At 38.6% G+C, this 16,826-nt stretch overlaps 3 protein-coding genes across 3 annotated transcripts in view; 2 read left to right on the forward strand and 1 right to left on the reverse strand.

The window, feature by feature from the left end:
* The window catches only part of LOC115734880 (serine/threonine-protein kinase ATM), an 89,758-nt gene extending 84,656 nt beyond the window's left edge, over positions 1-5,102 (forward strand). Inside the window, exon 61 of the mRNA XM_048282286.1 lies at positions 5,070-5,102. Coding sequence (XP_048138243.1) covers positions 5,070-5,087 — 18 coding nt within the window. The 3' untranslated portion in view covers positions 5,088-5,102. The remainder of the gene's footprint in view (positions 1-5,069) is intronic.
* Positions 2,254-7,528, reverse strand: LOC115734639 (protein EXECUTER 2, chloroplastic). Its single transcript, XM_030665503.2, has 11 exons — positions 7,123-7,528; positions 6,548-6,664; positions 6,398-6,463; positions 5,570-5,676; positions 5,417-5,498; positions 4,238-4,930; positions 3,739-3,865; positions 3,478-3,641; positions 3,286-3,360; positions 2,744-2,836; positions 2,254-2,647 (listed from the first exon to the last, which is right to left on the reverse strand). The coding sequence occupies exons 1-11, from the start codon at positions 7,447-7,449 to the stop codon at positions 2,546-2,548; spliced, it is 1,953 nt and encodes a 650-aa protein (XP_030521363.1). The 5' UTR covers positions 7,450-7,528; the 3' UTR covers positions 2,254-2,545.
* Positions 7,529-15,001: 7,473 nt separating this feature from the next.
* Positions 15,002-16,614, forward strand: LOC115734815 (transcription factor bHLH162-like). The gene is made up of 3 exons (XM_030665761.2): positions 15,002-15,276; positions 15,622-15,978; positions 16,441-16,614. The coding sequence occupies exons 1-3, from the start codon at positions 15,139-15,141 to the stop codon at positions 16,507-16,509; spliced, it is 564 nt and encodes a 187-aa protein (XP_030521621.1). The 5' UTR covers positions 15,002-15,138; the 3' UTR covers positions 16,510-16,614.
* The last annotated feature ends 212 nt before the right edge of the window (positions 16,615-16,826 follow it).

Here is a 16,826-nt window from a genome sequence, read left to right on the forward strand (position 1 = left end):
TTAATTACTACTTCCCACATAAAGATGTAAGTTTGTCGGTAACTTTAATAAGTAACGTAGCAATCATCTATTTGTTGCTTGGATCAAAGGCAAAGGATTGCTCGGATCTCTTATAAGGATAACTTTGCCGTCTTGTTTTGCCACTCATTTTTTATCATTAGGTTTTGAATTTGTGATCGTTAGATCAAAGTATTCTTCATAAATCTCTCTCAATTTTTCCTAGACTATAATTGCGGGTAGCCGGCGGCGATTTTTTTTCAAAAGATTTTCTTTTTTCATAGAAAGACTTTATTACCTCCGCCTGTGACTTTCCTTACAAACTTAAAGGATGAGAGTTAATTTCAGAAAATAGTCTCACGTTAAATAAAACCGATTAAAAAATAAGCTCAAATTTTTTTTAAAAAAAAAACTTTAGATTTCACCCCCAAAATAGGACTAAAACAACAAGTTAAGTCATAGCTCGCCATCTAATTCAGACCCTTTGGGTAGAGCCACGCCACGAATCAACCATGGTTATCGATAGCGATGATCATCAAATTTTGGAGAAGATTTCCAAGTACCATGATGTAATGGTAGGCCCTCATCCGATAAGCCAAAGCATTTGTTTATTTATAGTGTGGAATGATTCAGTGATTCGGAGCACCTTAAACTCACGCACTTTTTATATCAAAGCGCACCCAATCCCACCCCATGACAACGAAAGAAGTAAACAAAGCTCTTAAAGCCACCTTGATGGTGACGTTAATTTAGTACTTTGACCAAATATGTAATGTGATATTTAAACTTTTAATTTGTTCAATGTGATTTCTGAATTTTAGCCCATGTGCAATGTTGTCCCTAGTCATTTAAATTGTTCGATATAATTCCTGAATTTTTTATAAATGTTTAATTTAGCCCATTGACTATATAAAACTATTCATTATTGTCCTTAATTTTAAATTAATGGAGGGACTACATATACCAAATGTCCAAGGACCACATTGAATATTATATTAAAGTTCAGAAACCACATTACATGTTGAGTCAAAGTTCAAAAACTATTTGTGTTATTATCCCATTATAATTCGATCAAAGGGGTCTTAATGACAACTAAAGGCACTAACTAATTCAACTAAAATTTAAAAATAATATTTTTAGAGAGGTTTAAAATTGTACTACATTATTGAGGAAGCTACTTACTTCAAATGGAAAATTTCACATTTTCGGGACATTGATATTTTAGGGCTAACGAGTGGAGCGCACTAAGAGCACTCTTTAATCTTCTCCTTTCAGCAAAAGGTAAGCCACACAAATTGGCCTTGGGTGGATCCAAAGTCCAAACAGGCTGGCCATGGACATTCCAACACGTCCAAAAGCGATGCTTTATTAGGTTCTTTGTTCTTTTAGGAGTGCCCTTATGCTTTTGTAGGGGAAAAAGCCAAAAACACCTCACAAGCTTTTTCATTTATCTTCTTCAAAACAGATGCCTCTTTTTCTTTACCCACTTTTTCTGCTGGTCTCCCCTTTTCTAGGTTCAATAAAAAATATGGATCAACAAGAAGAGATCATGAATGGTAAAGAAACATCAAATACTTCACCTTTGAAGCGACGCCGGCGAGACACCTGATTTCGACAATATTCTCCACGGGCAAAAAGGAAACAGAAAAGACAATAGAAAGAATGCAATTGGAATGAATCTAAGGAAAAGCATCACCTAATTCCTATCCCATGGTTTCTTGCCTTTTAATGCCTTGAAGAACAATAAGAAAACCCCCCAACCCTAACATTCATGTTAGGGCAATGTGAAAGATCATGTACACGAGTAGTCAACATCAATTTTTCAGCACAACAGCAGATCAAGAACAACAGGAAACCAACTATAAATATTCCCAGACAGCAATCACATACCATCATGAGCACTCCATCCTCCTATTAGCAAATATCTGCCAGCAATACGATGGCACAGCGGCACTTGCATGAACTTCAGTTCAGAGAAAATGAGAATGTATCCACCAATTTAACATAACCCCAGCAAGATTCACAATGTTCTCCAAAACCATAAAGAACTTAAGAGTTTAGGCTATCAAATAACATCAGATATCATATTCGAATGAACGGAAACCCCAGGGAGGAGTCGAAGTAGAATGTCTCACTACAATGTGTATCCCAGGGCATATCTCACTACATGCAAATTTGTTCACTGGTCATCCTCCTTTAGCTTGAGGAAATCCATGAAGAGAACAGTGATGAGTAAATTGTAACAAAGTAAACAAATAGCACTCAACAACTCATTGCATTAGTGTAGAGTCGGTCCTTATTTTGGTCAGGGAAAAAACTATACATATAAGACATAAACACTACAAGAAAAGGCTGAAAACAAAGAAAGCATAAACAAATACTATCAAAACTTTCCTCTCAAGACGAGATAAGTACTTAACGGCAGGTGATCCTCCACCAGAATCAAACATGCTAGGGACAATAACCTCTATGCTCTGCCTTTTAAGTAGATATGTCTTTTCTCTACCACATCAAAAAGGGTAATGAGAAATATTCGATAGCTACGAGCTCATTCAGGTAATTTCAGACGGTTGAATAAGACAAGGAAACTCCGCTCAGGTACCACATAAAGGAATCCAAGATCAGCTCCCTTCAAGTATGGACCCATGCCCTATAATTTGAAATCAGAACAAGAAAACACGTATCTGACGTAAATGACCTGTTATACACAAATTTTGCCAGCAGACAGTCTAGGGAATGGTGTTACCTTGCCATTTAATTGAAGAAGCTCTCCATCAACCCATTTTGGGTTGCGAAATCCGAACTCTGCTATCCTTCCTTGACCTTTGTAACTACCAACCTAAAAGAAAAGCATTCCACAGTTTAATATATCTACCCATCACGGCAATAATGCAAAGAAAACATCAGAAGGACTTTACTAATCCGGCCTGGAGGGGAACAATCCACACAATTTGGCAATTTTCTGGCACCTATACTGACCAGAAATGATATCACAGCAAGTAAAAAGAAATATCTTCATGTCGTTTGTTGAGATGCTAAAACTGTCATTTCAAGTACACTAGACTTTCGACCAAAAAAAAATACACTAGAAGAGATGTGAATGGAAACTTTATGCTCTGAGGATTTAGCAGCAGCTAGAATGTATTACTGTACCAACCAGCAAAATTAGAGAATAAAACCAAGACAAATTACACGGTACCCCTCGAAAAAGAAGCAACCTAAAAAATCAGGATGCACATCCTCAACCAGAGAGAGAGAGAGAGAGAGAGAGAGAGACAGAGAGATTACCACGCCTAGTTCATCTGGGTACAGCCCTCGATTAGAAGCTCGTCCCCTTTTCCCAATTTTGGCACGAAATGTAACCTATAAAATCATACTTTTGGTTAGCTCAAAATTAGATGCTCCTCGCATAATAAATAAATACAAACAAGTAAATACATAACCCTTTATGATCATCCCAAAGACATGAATATAAAAGACCTGGCCAGCAGGAACATTAAGATCCCCAGTCAACTTCACCGCTTCAACATATTCAAAGAACTCCACATCCGATGAACTAATATCGGAGCCATTCCAATGTCCAAACTTGCGTCTCAGTTGAACCACCTCAGTACCATAAGGGCCAAATGCACCGACATATAAACCTAGATTTTAGCAAGCAAATGTCCTTTAATGTCAGGTTTCTCATGGTAAAGAAAAAAGAAGACGAGAGAAAGGAAAAATTGATAATCTGAAGCGTACCATCAAAGGGATCTAAATCGCCTTTGGAAGTAGTGATTCGACTGAAATTCGTAAATTCAGATAGTCTATTCCTTTTCTCTGCCTGAGTAACTGCGAGTTTGACGATTTCCCGTACATCTCTTGAAACCTACAACAAGAGAAAGTTCATAGTGAAGGAATGTTTGAAACATGAGTACAGAATGTTTGTGAAAAGTAGAAGACGCATACATGGATCCAATGCCATAATGTTCTGCTTTTATGTGAAAGCCAATCATATTCAGAAAAAGAATTCAAGAACTTTTCATTCACTGTGACCTGAATGCAAAGACACTGAACAGAAGTAAATATGCTTCTGTTGATCAAATTTCTTTGGCAACATTTGTGTTTGTTCAAGCTAAATACAACTTTTGTGCTAACCATTAGAATATTAATAGGACAAAATCTACAGATGAGTATGGGAAATTTCAAATTTTCTATGTATACTCAATTCTAGGATCAAAGCTTTAATACTTAAACTCACCTTTGGCGAAACTTTGTCTGCAGCCCAGAATGCCTTTGCAACATCAGGGGGCATCAATTCAGATACACCTTGAGCTGCTATTGCTGCAACTTTCAATTTGGATACTTTGTTATTTCCGCCATCATGCCCAAGGCCTTTAATAGGAACGTGTAGCACGAAAGAATCTCTTTCTATATCCTTTAATTCTGCTGGAAGACGAGTATACTCATCCTTGGAAGGTGTATCCTCATTATGCACTACCCCACCAATAAAAAACTTCATATCCAAATCCTTTTCATCCTCTTTGACACTGCTATCTTCACCTAAACCGATTTCATCAGACTGGAAATTTTCCACATCACCATCTTCATCTTCTGAATTCTCCAAAGGAACTGCTTCCTCATCATCTTCCTGCATTAACTGCTTGACAGGTTCGCTTTCCTCAATCACTTCCTCAGCTACATCAATATTCATGACTTTCACTTTCAGTCCAGGAATTCTATCTTTCAGAAAGTTTATAACACTTTTTACCCCTTCCTCAGTTGCTCCTTCAATATTCAAGCCCTTATCATCATTCGTCTCATTGTTCAACTCATTTTCTTGTAAACCTACGCCTGATGTTTCATCAACTTTAGAAGATTGGCTTTTTGTGGATTTTGGTGAGGAGCTTGTGGAGGCCATTGAGCTCCCTTTGGTTCGATGCAAATATACTACCTAACAACATCGTGACATCAGAAGCATTTCGCAAAATCTTCAACAGAACTAGGTGAATCACAATGTAGCAGTTTCCGCTTACTTTACAAGTGCAATGAGAACGATTTTGGGGTAGAAAAATGCTAGAAACAATTTTGAGGATGACAGAAACAACTAACTCAGTCTGCAACTCTGAGATATCACAAAGGGTCCATATGTAAGGAAAGAAAAAATAGGAGGATTTAAGAACAATGTCTTAACCAACATTAACTCAGATGCACAGATTTGTACTACCAGAAACAAGGTTGGCTCATCTAGAAGATTCACATCTCAGAGAAATTGAACTTCATTCATGTATCAGTACAAAGAATTACCAAAAGTCATGCACGGTAGCCATCATGTCAAAGAAATCAAAAAGCGTAATCACACATGTACGGCCAATTATAGGCTTAAGGCACAAACATTTGAAGCTTATGTGCAATCCAAGTTAAATCATCAGTACATCACCTGCATTTGATACATGTCATCAGCATCTTTGACAACAAAAATTTCAAATATTGGAGTTCCAGGAGATGCAGTGACCAACTGCCTGTAACAAAAATATTAATCACTGCCCATTCCAGTTAAATGCTGCATAAACTATAGTCAGAAGAAATTAACCTCGGGCTGTAACTTCTTCCGACAAATCTGCCCACACTGGGAGTTATGCGTATAAGTCGGCCAAAGGGATCATCAGAATCTTTTGAGTAACCAACCCACCAGCCCACCTGCCAAGAACAGGTGGTGAAATTGTTAGTGGAATTCAAAAAGTTCAGCATGGCCGCAACCTTTCCAGTTCTCCATTCTACCTGTTTTAGGAAATAGTTTTGGCAATATGAACAGACAAAAACCTAATTAATTCCAGTACATTCTTCAGACGACACGACATTTCGCTGTTCTATATTACTTTCTATTGCCCAAGCTAATTTGACAACATGAAAACATATTATTAACTCAATGACACATATAATGCGTCAAATATAAAATTAATTTAGGATAAACAACAATGACAGGGTGGCCCACAACAAACAACAGCACAGGGCAAAATGCCGACATCATGGAAAGGGAACAAGGCGTGCAATATTAAATTCTTTCATACTGCAAATCCTACCATTTCAGCAGAACACCTTCCTTTTATAATGGCCCTCCGCATAGTATTTAATGACAGTCTACAAAAACTTGAACCAAAATCAAACCAGTACATAATACCCTATGACATGAACACAGAGAAGTACATGAAATAAGACGATAAAAAACGGAACCAAACAGGAATAAGATGACCAAAACTGAGTTATGTTGGGCCTCAGATAAAGATGTTCAAAAAGAGTAAAGATGAAAAGAATTTTAAAGGTTACTTAACAACCAAAGAGTTTTCAAAGCGTAAAAAAAAGGAAAAGGGAAAATAGGTAGATCAATATGAACAAAGTAATGTCGTATGATGAAAATTACCAGTCCACTTCCCGTATGTTTACATAGCCTTGACGCCTCATGATAACGCTCTTCCTCTATTGCATTCTGCATGTAAACAGGAGATTAACCAAAAGGTGAACTGGCTAATGAGCAAGTAAATGCTTCTAGCAAACAAAGCTCTGGCCCAACCTTCAACTGAGACATGATGTCAGCAACAGTATCCTTTGATGTCGTTTCAGAAATAGCCATCTTCAATTTGGCAGCCTCATGGAAATCTTCCTTCTCGATTGCTTCTTCAAGTTGGAACTGTAAATCATGATTAGCATCATGAAGAGGACACTACTACATCATCGTTTAGCTTTCGCAGGGGAGACTGCAGTGACTTTGAATAAATTTACAATGACCAGAAGTAAAATTTAATTAACAGTCTTCCTAAAGAATATAAGTCGTGCAAATTAGCATTCTTCAGCAGTTTAAAACATCGCCCGATAATATTTGGATAAAAGAGAACAGGAACATCTCCTACGTCAATCTAGAAAGAAGGGCGCTCACGGCTTATCAATATCGTGTTGCCCACAGAGCACATATCAACACTAAATATTAGGTAATAATCAAAATCAAGGGCAGCTAGTAAGCAACATGCCAATTCAAAATCCCGCTAGACTAGCCACAAGAAGTAGAATGGAGAAACCCAATTCAGAATTACTCGATTCCAAGCTCAGAAACTTGCACGCTAAAGCCAAGAAAATGAGCACAAGGAATACCATGAGAACAGAGGCGAAGCTCTCGGCCTGTTCAATCTCGGAGAAATGGCGGCTCCATCGGTTCCAGTCCCAATCGGAGCAGGAGCTGCTGGAGGCACCGTCAAGGCTGACGTTACCACCGCAACGGCAGAGCAGAGGGGGGTCCTTGCGGGGCCCGGCGGAGGAAACGCCGGCGTTCTTGCCGGGGACAGTCCGGCCCCCACAGCCGAGGACGAAGAAGCTGGCAGGATTGGCCGTTTTCTTGGCCGGCGAATCAAGAAGGCAGAAGGGTCTCAGGTGGGAGGCTCGGATTGAACCGCCCGTGACCCATGCATTGGCCACCGCCATCTCTCTGCCTCTCTCTCTCTCTCGCTGAGCGCAGTTCAATCGATCTTGGGAGGTTTGTGTTGAGGGACCTCCCGGTGTATGGATAGCATCGCCAGATAAAAAATTGGAATATCCGGACCGAACATGTACATTACTTTTCCCCGGAGTTTTTCCTTTTTGTTCTGTCCTGCGTTGTTGGAAAAATTCATTGATGGGGATGCCCAAATTTAAGCTCCGGAAAATAAATATTTTTGAAAAAAATACTATTTATATCGTTTATAAAAATAAACGAATGAAATATATTATCTTATATTTAGACATAAATTACTGGCGATCATGGGAATATTTTTCATTGACCGATTATTTTAGGCAATGCAAATGATTAATTTTAGAAAAATATTCTCAAAGACATTCGTTTCTCGTAGTAAGACAGACGGAGTTGAATCTAAAACATATGCGTAATTCTCAATGTTATTTCCTTCTCTCACACGTTTGATGACGTCGTTCTTTTAAGGCAAATTTGAATCGCGCGCTCATAAAACACATAATAAGTTATACTCATGTAAAGATACCCCGATTTCGAACTTATTTTACACATTTTTTTTAAATCAATTAATGACATGCCGATGGCACAGGTTAAAAAAATTGTATACAAAGCATATGAATTTAATTATTTATCTTCTTATTAGAAAGTACAAACATATTTGCTTATAAAAATGAACGAACGAAATATATTATCGTATATTTAGACATAAATTATTATCTATCATTAGAATATTTTTCATTGACGGATTATTTAAAGCAATACAAATGATTAATTTTACAAAAATATTTTCTAAGACATTCGTTTCTCATAAGACAAACGGAGCTGAATCTAAAACATACTCGTAATTCTCAATATTATTTCCTTCTCTCGCATGTTTAATGACGTAATTCTTTTAAGGTAAATTCGAATCACGCACTTATAAAACACATAATGCGTTATACTCATGTAAAGATACCCCGATTTCGAACTTATTTTTCACATTTTGTTAAATCAATTAATGACGTGCCGGTGGCACACGTTTAAAAAAAAATTGTATACAAAGCATATGAATTTAATTATTTATCTTCTTATTAGAAAGTACAACATATTTGCTTATAAAAAGAAACGAACGAAATATATTATCGTATATTTAGACATAAATCGTTGTCGATCATATTTTTCATTGACGGATTATTTCAAGCAATACAAATGATTAATTTTACAAAAATATTTTCCAAAACAAATGGAGCTGCATCTAAAGCATATGCATCAACGTAATTCTCAATATTATTTCCATCTCTCGCACATTTGTTGACGTCGTTCTTTTAAGGTAAATTCCAATCACACACTTATAAAACACATAATGCGTTATTCTCATGTAAAGATGCCTCAATTTGGAACTCATTTTACAACTTTTGTTTAATTAATTAATGACAGGCCGACGGCATACGTCAAAAAAAAAATTTATATACAACGCATATGAATATTACCATTCATCTTCTTATTAGAAAGTACAAACTAGAAACAAAGCTTAATTACTAAATAAAATATTTTCATAAATCTCGATAATATTTTTCATCATGATGGCATCGTTTCGTCTTTATATGAAATTAATCGGGCATGAGCGGGTTTGGATCCGCTAAGTTTGGGCGGGTCGATCTAAACAAAAATCCGTTCGTAGCAAGAGCAAACCGAGTATGATTTTAGGCCCAATAATGAATTTAACCATGGAGCCTGTTGTTTTGGGCGGGCTTATCCATGACTCGCCTAGGCCCATCCGTTGACAACCTTTGATTCTTCGTAAAAATAATCATGTTTCGGAAAAAAATCAATCATTTTATGTATGCTCCACCGTTGATTTAGATATCCCCACTTTATATCGGTCGGATTACATGAGTGTAAAAAAAAGTTTATCCCCGTAATTACAAATAGACTAGACCCCATTACAACAAGTAAGCTGGATCAGGCTCTAGTTATTATAATCTTCAATTGGTTTGCTCAACTTTAAAGTGTCCCACTGCTGCCAAATGTGCATTACAAAACACATAAGTCGCGGCATATTTTTTCAATTCTTGAAGACGCGTGTGTATTGTACGTACTCAGAACATGCAAGTGAGGTGATTTGAACTCGGGCCTTGAACGAGAAGAACGAACACGCATTATGCTAGGGGCTAACTCCTCGAAATTCACTCTACCGGCATCGTCAGAGTTCCATCGAGCCAATACCAAAACAGCTTGTGAAACCACGGGACGTCGGGACCGAATGATTAATCCGGGATTCAACCGACGGTCATTCCGTTTTTCCGGAGCCGGGTCAAGCGTCCTCTGCGGGTGCGGATTCGGATCAGGGTTCGCTACATTTTTTTTTTTTCTCCTTTGCTCATCTCATGATCTGTACCCGTTGATTTGCGGGGCCTTCTCCGTACAATACCAAAAGTCAAGCTCCCGACAAAAGGCAGCATCGTCTTATTATTATTATTATTATTTTTGTGGTCGGAGCATCATATCGTGGACCAGCTATCTAATTTCCCATCTTCTACGTTCTTCTGGAACGATTATTACAATTTACTCCAATGCCGTACGCATTTTCACTTTGATTTCACGCCTTGCATGGTCAAAAGTGAGGAAATGAGGCTCGGAAATTTCAACTATTTCTGCTACTAAATAAGGGACAAATAGAAAATTTTCGTCATATTGTGAAGAGATTACGAAAAAAATGTTCAAATATTTAGTACTATATTAATAGAATCGAAATATTTTAGGATTGCATTGAAATTTTTATAATAAATTTAAGACTGATTTGCGTATTTATGCTTTTGTTGACGTTAATCGCGACAAAGAAAAGAAAAAAAAAAAGGAGAAAAAAAGCCGGGGGAGGATATTAATCAGAGCGAAGAAAATTCAACCATGGATGGGACATCACTGTTTTAATAACGGCAAGATTCTAACACGACAAACATTTGCAGATGGAAACCTAGACTCGAAATCTTGTCACTAGTTCTTAGTAAAAATTATAAAAAAATATTAATCAGACCGAAATATTTTCTTGCGATGTAAATTGACACTATTGAAGTAGAATTTTTGTTCTAAAAGTACTTATGGGATATAAATTCGTTTGGTAATCCAATTTCTAGATTATAATTCTATTTTGTTATGCAATTTCATTTTTGTACTTCTAGGTCATTTTTTTTTTATTCAGAAGTAATTTTGAAGTCTCTTGAAGAAGTAAAAAAAAATATTATTTTTCTTCAGAAATAGAAAAATCAACTTCTGCTCAAAATAGAAGTAGAAAAACCTACTTCTAGCAAGAAGTTGATTTTTAAGGTAGAAATATTGCCATACATGCCCTTAACTACCCTATGGCCATCTATGTAGCATGGACACGCTTCCTCGCGAAATTTTCACGCTCGGACACAGCCGGACACGCTTGGACACACGGTCAACACGTGTCTGAGCTCCGACACTTGGTCCATAGAATGGACATGCGTGTCCTCGGTAAGGAGAGTCAAAATTGAAAAAAAACCTAATTTTTTTTTTTACCTAATCTCCATCTCTCGCATTCTCTACCTCTTGCTCTCTCGACTCTGTCGCTCTTCTCCTCTCTCTCTCTCTCTCTCTCTCGTCATTGCTCTCGGCTTTGTGGAGACTCGTCTCTCCTGGACGCCTTGCGGATTCTCCCGGGAAACCGACGGGAAAGTGAGGGAAAACGGAGGCGGGTCTTTGACGGAGGCCTTCTTAGAGTTCATGCGAGGCATTCGTCGTGGGGGAAAGGCGCTGCCTTTTGTTGTTCGATCATAAAAATAGAAACTGCATGCACAGAATGAGAGAAAGAGAGATAGAGAAAGGTGTAGTACTGTTGCTTGATGGAGAGAGAAAGAGGGGGGAGGGGAGAAGAAGCGGCGGAGATTGAGGCTGAAGAAAATTGGGGAAGAGAGAGAGGTGTGTCGGAATTCTTTATTTTTTGAGAAAGTGCGTGTCGATATGTCGTGTCGTGTCATGTCCCGTCTCGTGTCTCGTGTCGTGTCCGTGCTACATAGACGGCCATGATGACTCGATTCGAATCACTATGTTTGTGAAATTTCATGGTCAATTACTTTAAAAGCTTGATTTATTAGATGAATTCGTGGTTATTATGTCTAAATATTACAACACTCACTCTAATAAGTAAGCCGTTATATAAAGCCCTTGATATTTAAGATATTTTGATAGAGTTCCGAATTATGATGAGTATTTTCGCCTGAGGAATATCTTTTTACCTTTGGCAAAATTGATAAGAAGATTGATTTGTACATATGCACACTGTTCAACTTTTGGATATACGGTCTCTTAGGACACAAAATCGTTCCAAAGCTAACACATTTGGGCTCGACTACTATGTTTAGAATTTCGTTAAAAGTGCCATGGAGCACCTTGTTAAGCTATCAAGTAAGGAAATAACACGACCTTTCAATTTTGAAAACCAAGTATTGCCTCATTAAATATGTTTAACACATGATCCGGGGCCTAAGCACTCATTAAATGTTTACTACATCACGATAGCATATAGCTTCCGGGGCTGTTTAGTTTTGCGGACATTACTGCATCTCGAGTTCATGCCCAACAACGGCGAACTAACACTAAGAGAAAAGAGCTAGAAAATGCCACAAAGTACGTTGCAGTCGGTCAATCGACGAATAGGATTCGGTTTAAAAAAAGTTCCCTTAGGATAGACATGGCCAAATGAACCGGGGCCCGGAACCGGCCCGTTGATCGAGTCTACGGTTCCGACCCGGTTTTTTTACAAAAAAAAAGGAGGAGGCCCGGCGAAAAAGAGCCGTTGGGCCTAGGAACCGACGGTTCTGAATCGGAACCGGAACCGGCGGTTCCAAACCCGGAACCGGAACCGCTGGTTCCTGAATCGAAACCGGTCACGTCTACCTTAGGACATTCGATGGGAAGTATTAATTATGCAACGAAACTCGCGTTCGCGTTCGGGAGATGCTAAAAAAAAAAAAAAGAAACAAAATTTCCAATCTCCGATATTCTCTGATGCGCGTGGAAAAGTCATTCAATTTATATTTATCCCTACTCATGTTTTTGCTAGACAATTACCTAAAGAACCTTGTCGGCAAGAGATATTTCTTGTGGACATTACATTCGGTTGAAAGCAATTAATCAACGTCAATAATGAGACCTCCACAGCTCATTCATGAAGGTGCAAGACAAAAGAGAAAGACATTGATGCCTCCCCCCGAGTTGTTGAAAATGTCTGGGAAAGGGCATGTAGAAACGGTCTGCTCATAGGAATTTCTGCTTCTCGGATTCATACTTAGTCGACGAGGCAGGTTCCTAATTCTCGTATTCAGACTCATTGAACCGCTCGGAAAATGATGTTTACTTTGACGTTCCAAAAGATCGGGAAGAAAGCATTTATGCGCGCGGCCTGTCGCTCACGGCCAGCATGGGAAACGTTACAAATAGATAAGTAGGTTCGCATAAAAAGGAACAAAAATATAATGTAAAAAATCCGAAAAAAAAAATAATCGGATTATTATTAGAAATTGTCCATGTCGACGCCGGTTGTGCCGTGTCACGTAGGACGACCGACGTCCACGTCAGCGATTTTGTGGATGGACTCAATTGGCAAAATGTGATAATGTTTAGGACTCAATGTTTTAGGATTGAATTGACAAAAGTGTAATAAATTTAAGACTTTTTGGATAATTTTTTCCAAAAATAGGACAATTGAAAATAATTGCATGAACCACAAAGTAGACATTCAATAGAAAAATCAGAAAAGAAAGGTTTGAATTATATTGCTGTTTTGACCCCGTAGATGACATTTTTCGTTCAATCTCAATGCACTCACATGCGAGCGATGCCCGCTTTTCAATTTCAGTTACGCTATAGACACATAGATATACAGATACACCGCGATAGGCATCGCCGATTGAGTAAAGAATAAACATTGATCTACGACTTTCCTTGACGGTGGCCAGAAAATGTACAGCCTCGCATCATGTTTTACGAAATGGTTCGCAAACCTAACACGAGAAACCCTAGACGAGCAACGTATGTTTCGATGGACTTGTACATCGAGGAGCCGAAATTATCGATCAAACCAGTACCGACCCGTGATTAGGAATTGGGCTGGTCTTTCACGATAATGTCACGAACACGGAAACGGTTGTTGTGGTCTTCGATTAGAATGCCAAACCCTTCCCAAAAAGATCGTTCTTGGTCGTTCCTTAGATTGTCCAAATCTCCAATTGAGTATCATCTGGGGTGGTCAGAAGACCAAATCGCCCCACCGTAATTTAAAAAAGAATTATACCTAACGACGACCTTATTAAATAAAATTGTCACATGGTTAGAAATCTTTGATAGGAGAGGCAATCGATACGAGGGTGTGGTCGGCGAAAGCGCGGTCCCTTCCAAGCAAAAAAGGAAGTAGTCAAGGGTCAAGAGTCAACGTAGCCAGCTGGCCCGCCTCTTAGGACAACATTTAACTACGTACACAATTAATCGTCCAACACTTGTAATAAATTGATTTATTATTAGTTTATAAGTCCTTATGTGCGGGCCACATTTGACCCTATTATTTTCTGAACTTTGACCCCACTTAGGATATGTGAGCACAAATTTGAGCTCGTTATAACTTCTAAACCCCAAATTTACAAAAAAAAAAAAAAAAAGCTCAAAATCCAAAATTTGTCTCGAATTTTACTGGCCAACAAATGGAAAGAAAACACAGAAACTAAATTCACTTGAAATGTTGCTCGCCATGACTTTTCGCGTGGCCTTAAAGTTGCTTTTTTCTGAACGGGCTTTCACATATTTTGATGTGTACACCCTCCTTATCCAACGTACATGCAGTCGACGTCACGTTTGACCGTAACGATAGGGTTGTAGGTTCTCCAAGATCATGCCATTCATCCTCCTAAACGATCATTTAATAATACATAATGTTAGGTGGAAAATTTTTTGGAGTGGAAGGCCGTAAATACCTAGCAATGATCTCCATTAACATGTCCTACATGACTTGTCCATAGGTTTATGTGCTCTTTGCACGTGATCTCCGATTACTATATAGGCTTAAGGTCTTGGGTCGGACTTTTTAGTGCGGTATCGTTTTGTCTCGATTTATTTCGTGATGTGGGGTCCGCGTTCGTCAAATTTCACATGCTGTACCTAATCTCCTCACACGCTCGTTTATGGGTTTTTGTACAGAACTATGATGGCGTTGCACTAAAACACGCACGTAGCAAAGCGGGTCACAGTTGAAATTCCAAAGCAAGACTTTGACCCCATCGTATTGCCGTGAGCACAATATTAGACTATTGGAATACGAGTCAAGCAGCAAATTTTTTTGACTTACCAAGTTGTCTTTAAAGGTCCTCAACTTCCCATTCGCGTTGCTGTTGAAAGCTACGGTCGGTGGCGGGGTTCAATAATCTCTCTGTTCGATTACGGTTTTTCTTGCTCTTCATCAACAATCTTTCCATTTATAAGCACGCATGCCCGCAAATATCAGACCTCTTCACTTCACGTTTCAAAGCACTCTCTGTCGAAAGTCCTCTGAGGAGTCTCCCAAGACGCGCTCTCTTCTCAGCTATTGTTGCCTCCTGCTCTCTTTTTTTCAGACACGAAAAGCTTAGGTTCTGTGGGTGAACGATACTACGGCTGATCCAATCTGGAATCCAAAGATGAAGAAAAGCACAAGCAACGATCCGTCGGCGAAAGTCGAGCGCAAAACCGTGGAGAAAAACCGAAGAATCCACATGAAAGCTCTATGCTCCAAGCTTGCTTCCCTCATCCCTCAACACCATATCACCACTTCTAAGGTCTCTCTCTCTCTCTCTCTTAGGGTTTCCTAGAAGTGATCAAGTAAAGTGCTGTTCTTTTCGAGCCTAACCATCAAGTAAAGTGCTGTTCTTTCCGAGCCTAACCATTAGATGACACAGCAATTTTTTTTCTATTGGCTTCTTGACAACAAGTTGAAAATAACTGTCTTTTGAGGCTTTTAGTTTTCTTGGAAATAGATGGAAGCGATCTATCAAAATTTTGTTGTATATAATAGAGAAATATGTACTTAAATCCGGGTTGTGTGCATCCACTTCAACAATCAAGAACAAGTGAAAATTTCCATAATTTCCCTTTGTCCTTTTTTTTTTGTTTTCGGATTTCAGGAATTGCCGTCACAGCAAGATCTGCTGGATCAAGCAGCAACATACATAAAGCAGTTGAAAGAAAGGATTGAATGGTTGAAACTGAGGAAGGAACAAGGAGTGCTACGGTCCAAAGGGATTGACACAAGCAGCTCTTTGACTTCGTCGGATGATCAGGAGGCTCAACTAGGGCTCGTGGTTCCAGTGTTCGAACTGAGAGACCACGGTTTAGGTCTAGAAGTGATCTTGATTAGTGGGAGGAGGAAGAACTTCACGCTGTACGAAGTGATCAGCATTCTTGAGGAAGAAGGAGCTGAGGTTGTCAGTGCCAGCTTTTCGGTCATCGGTGATAAGATCTTCCACACACTCCATGCTCAGGTAATTCATTATCTATACTTATTTCATCTAGGATATTATAGTTTTGGTTTAGCAGAAACAAAGATCATTGAGTCTGGATGTTATGCTCAATTAGTTAAAGAATGGAAACATGGAAACTAGGGTTTCTTAAGTATGCGCAAAATTAGAGATATGGTGCGGTATTAACTGATTTTGGCAATTCAAAAGTTATAAGTACCACGTAGTAATGTAGTCTTTAAGGTAGAGGCTAAATTACATATAATTTGAAGGGTAACTAGGTTCAAGAGTTAAATTTAATGAGGTTATATAACTAGTACAAACTTCACCACGCTTTGTTCTTGGTGTGTTGAATTTAGGATGATAATTTCCATCACTAAGTTCTATTTTCTTTTGCTCCTCTTTTCAGTTCTTCGTTGTAAGTGTTTCTGCCGACCCATGATTAGATGTCTAGCTCTCATTTTATAGTTTGTGATGGAATTGCAGGTGAGACTATTTAGAGTTGGAGTAGAGACCACAAGGGTGAGGGAGAGATTGAAAAAATTGATTCGTTGATTCTCTCTAGAGATCGATCTTGTAATGTTGCAACAACAAACAAGACGAGAAAAGACACGAACTTTTGCCTGAAAAATGGTAATTAGCTGATGCATATTGGAGATGGAACGAGCAGAGTCGACGTATATTTCATGTGTTGCAGAACTGAAGTAGCCATGACTAGCAAGCTATATAGTCATTAGTGGCAAATGTTGAAGAAGTAGTCCCAGTTATAAAGAAGGCCAACAGAGAGTGATATGTATAAAAGGTTTACATACGATTATCGTATACCCATATTGGCATGTAACTAGTTCTGAAGCAATTTTGGATCTATTCAA

Source organism: Rhodamnia argentea, chromosome 7, assembly GCF_020921035.1.
Source record: "Rhodamnia argentea isolate NSW1041297 chromosome 7, ASM2092103v1, whole genome shotgun sequence".
Taxonomy (NCBI): domain Eukaryota; kingdom Viridiplantae; phylum Streptophyta; class Magnoliopsida; order Myrtales; family Myrtaceae; genus Rhodamnia; species Rhodamnia argentea.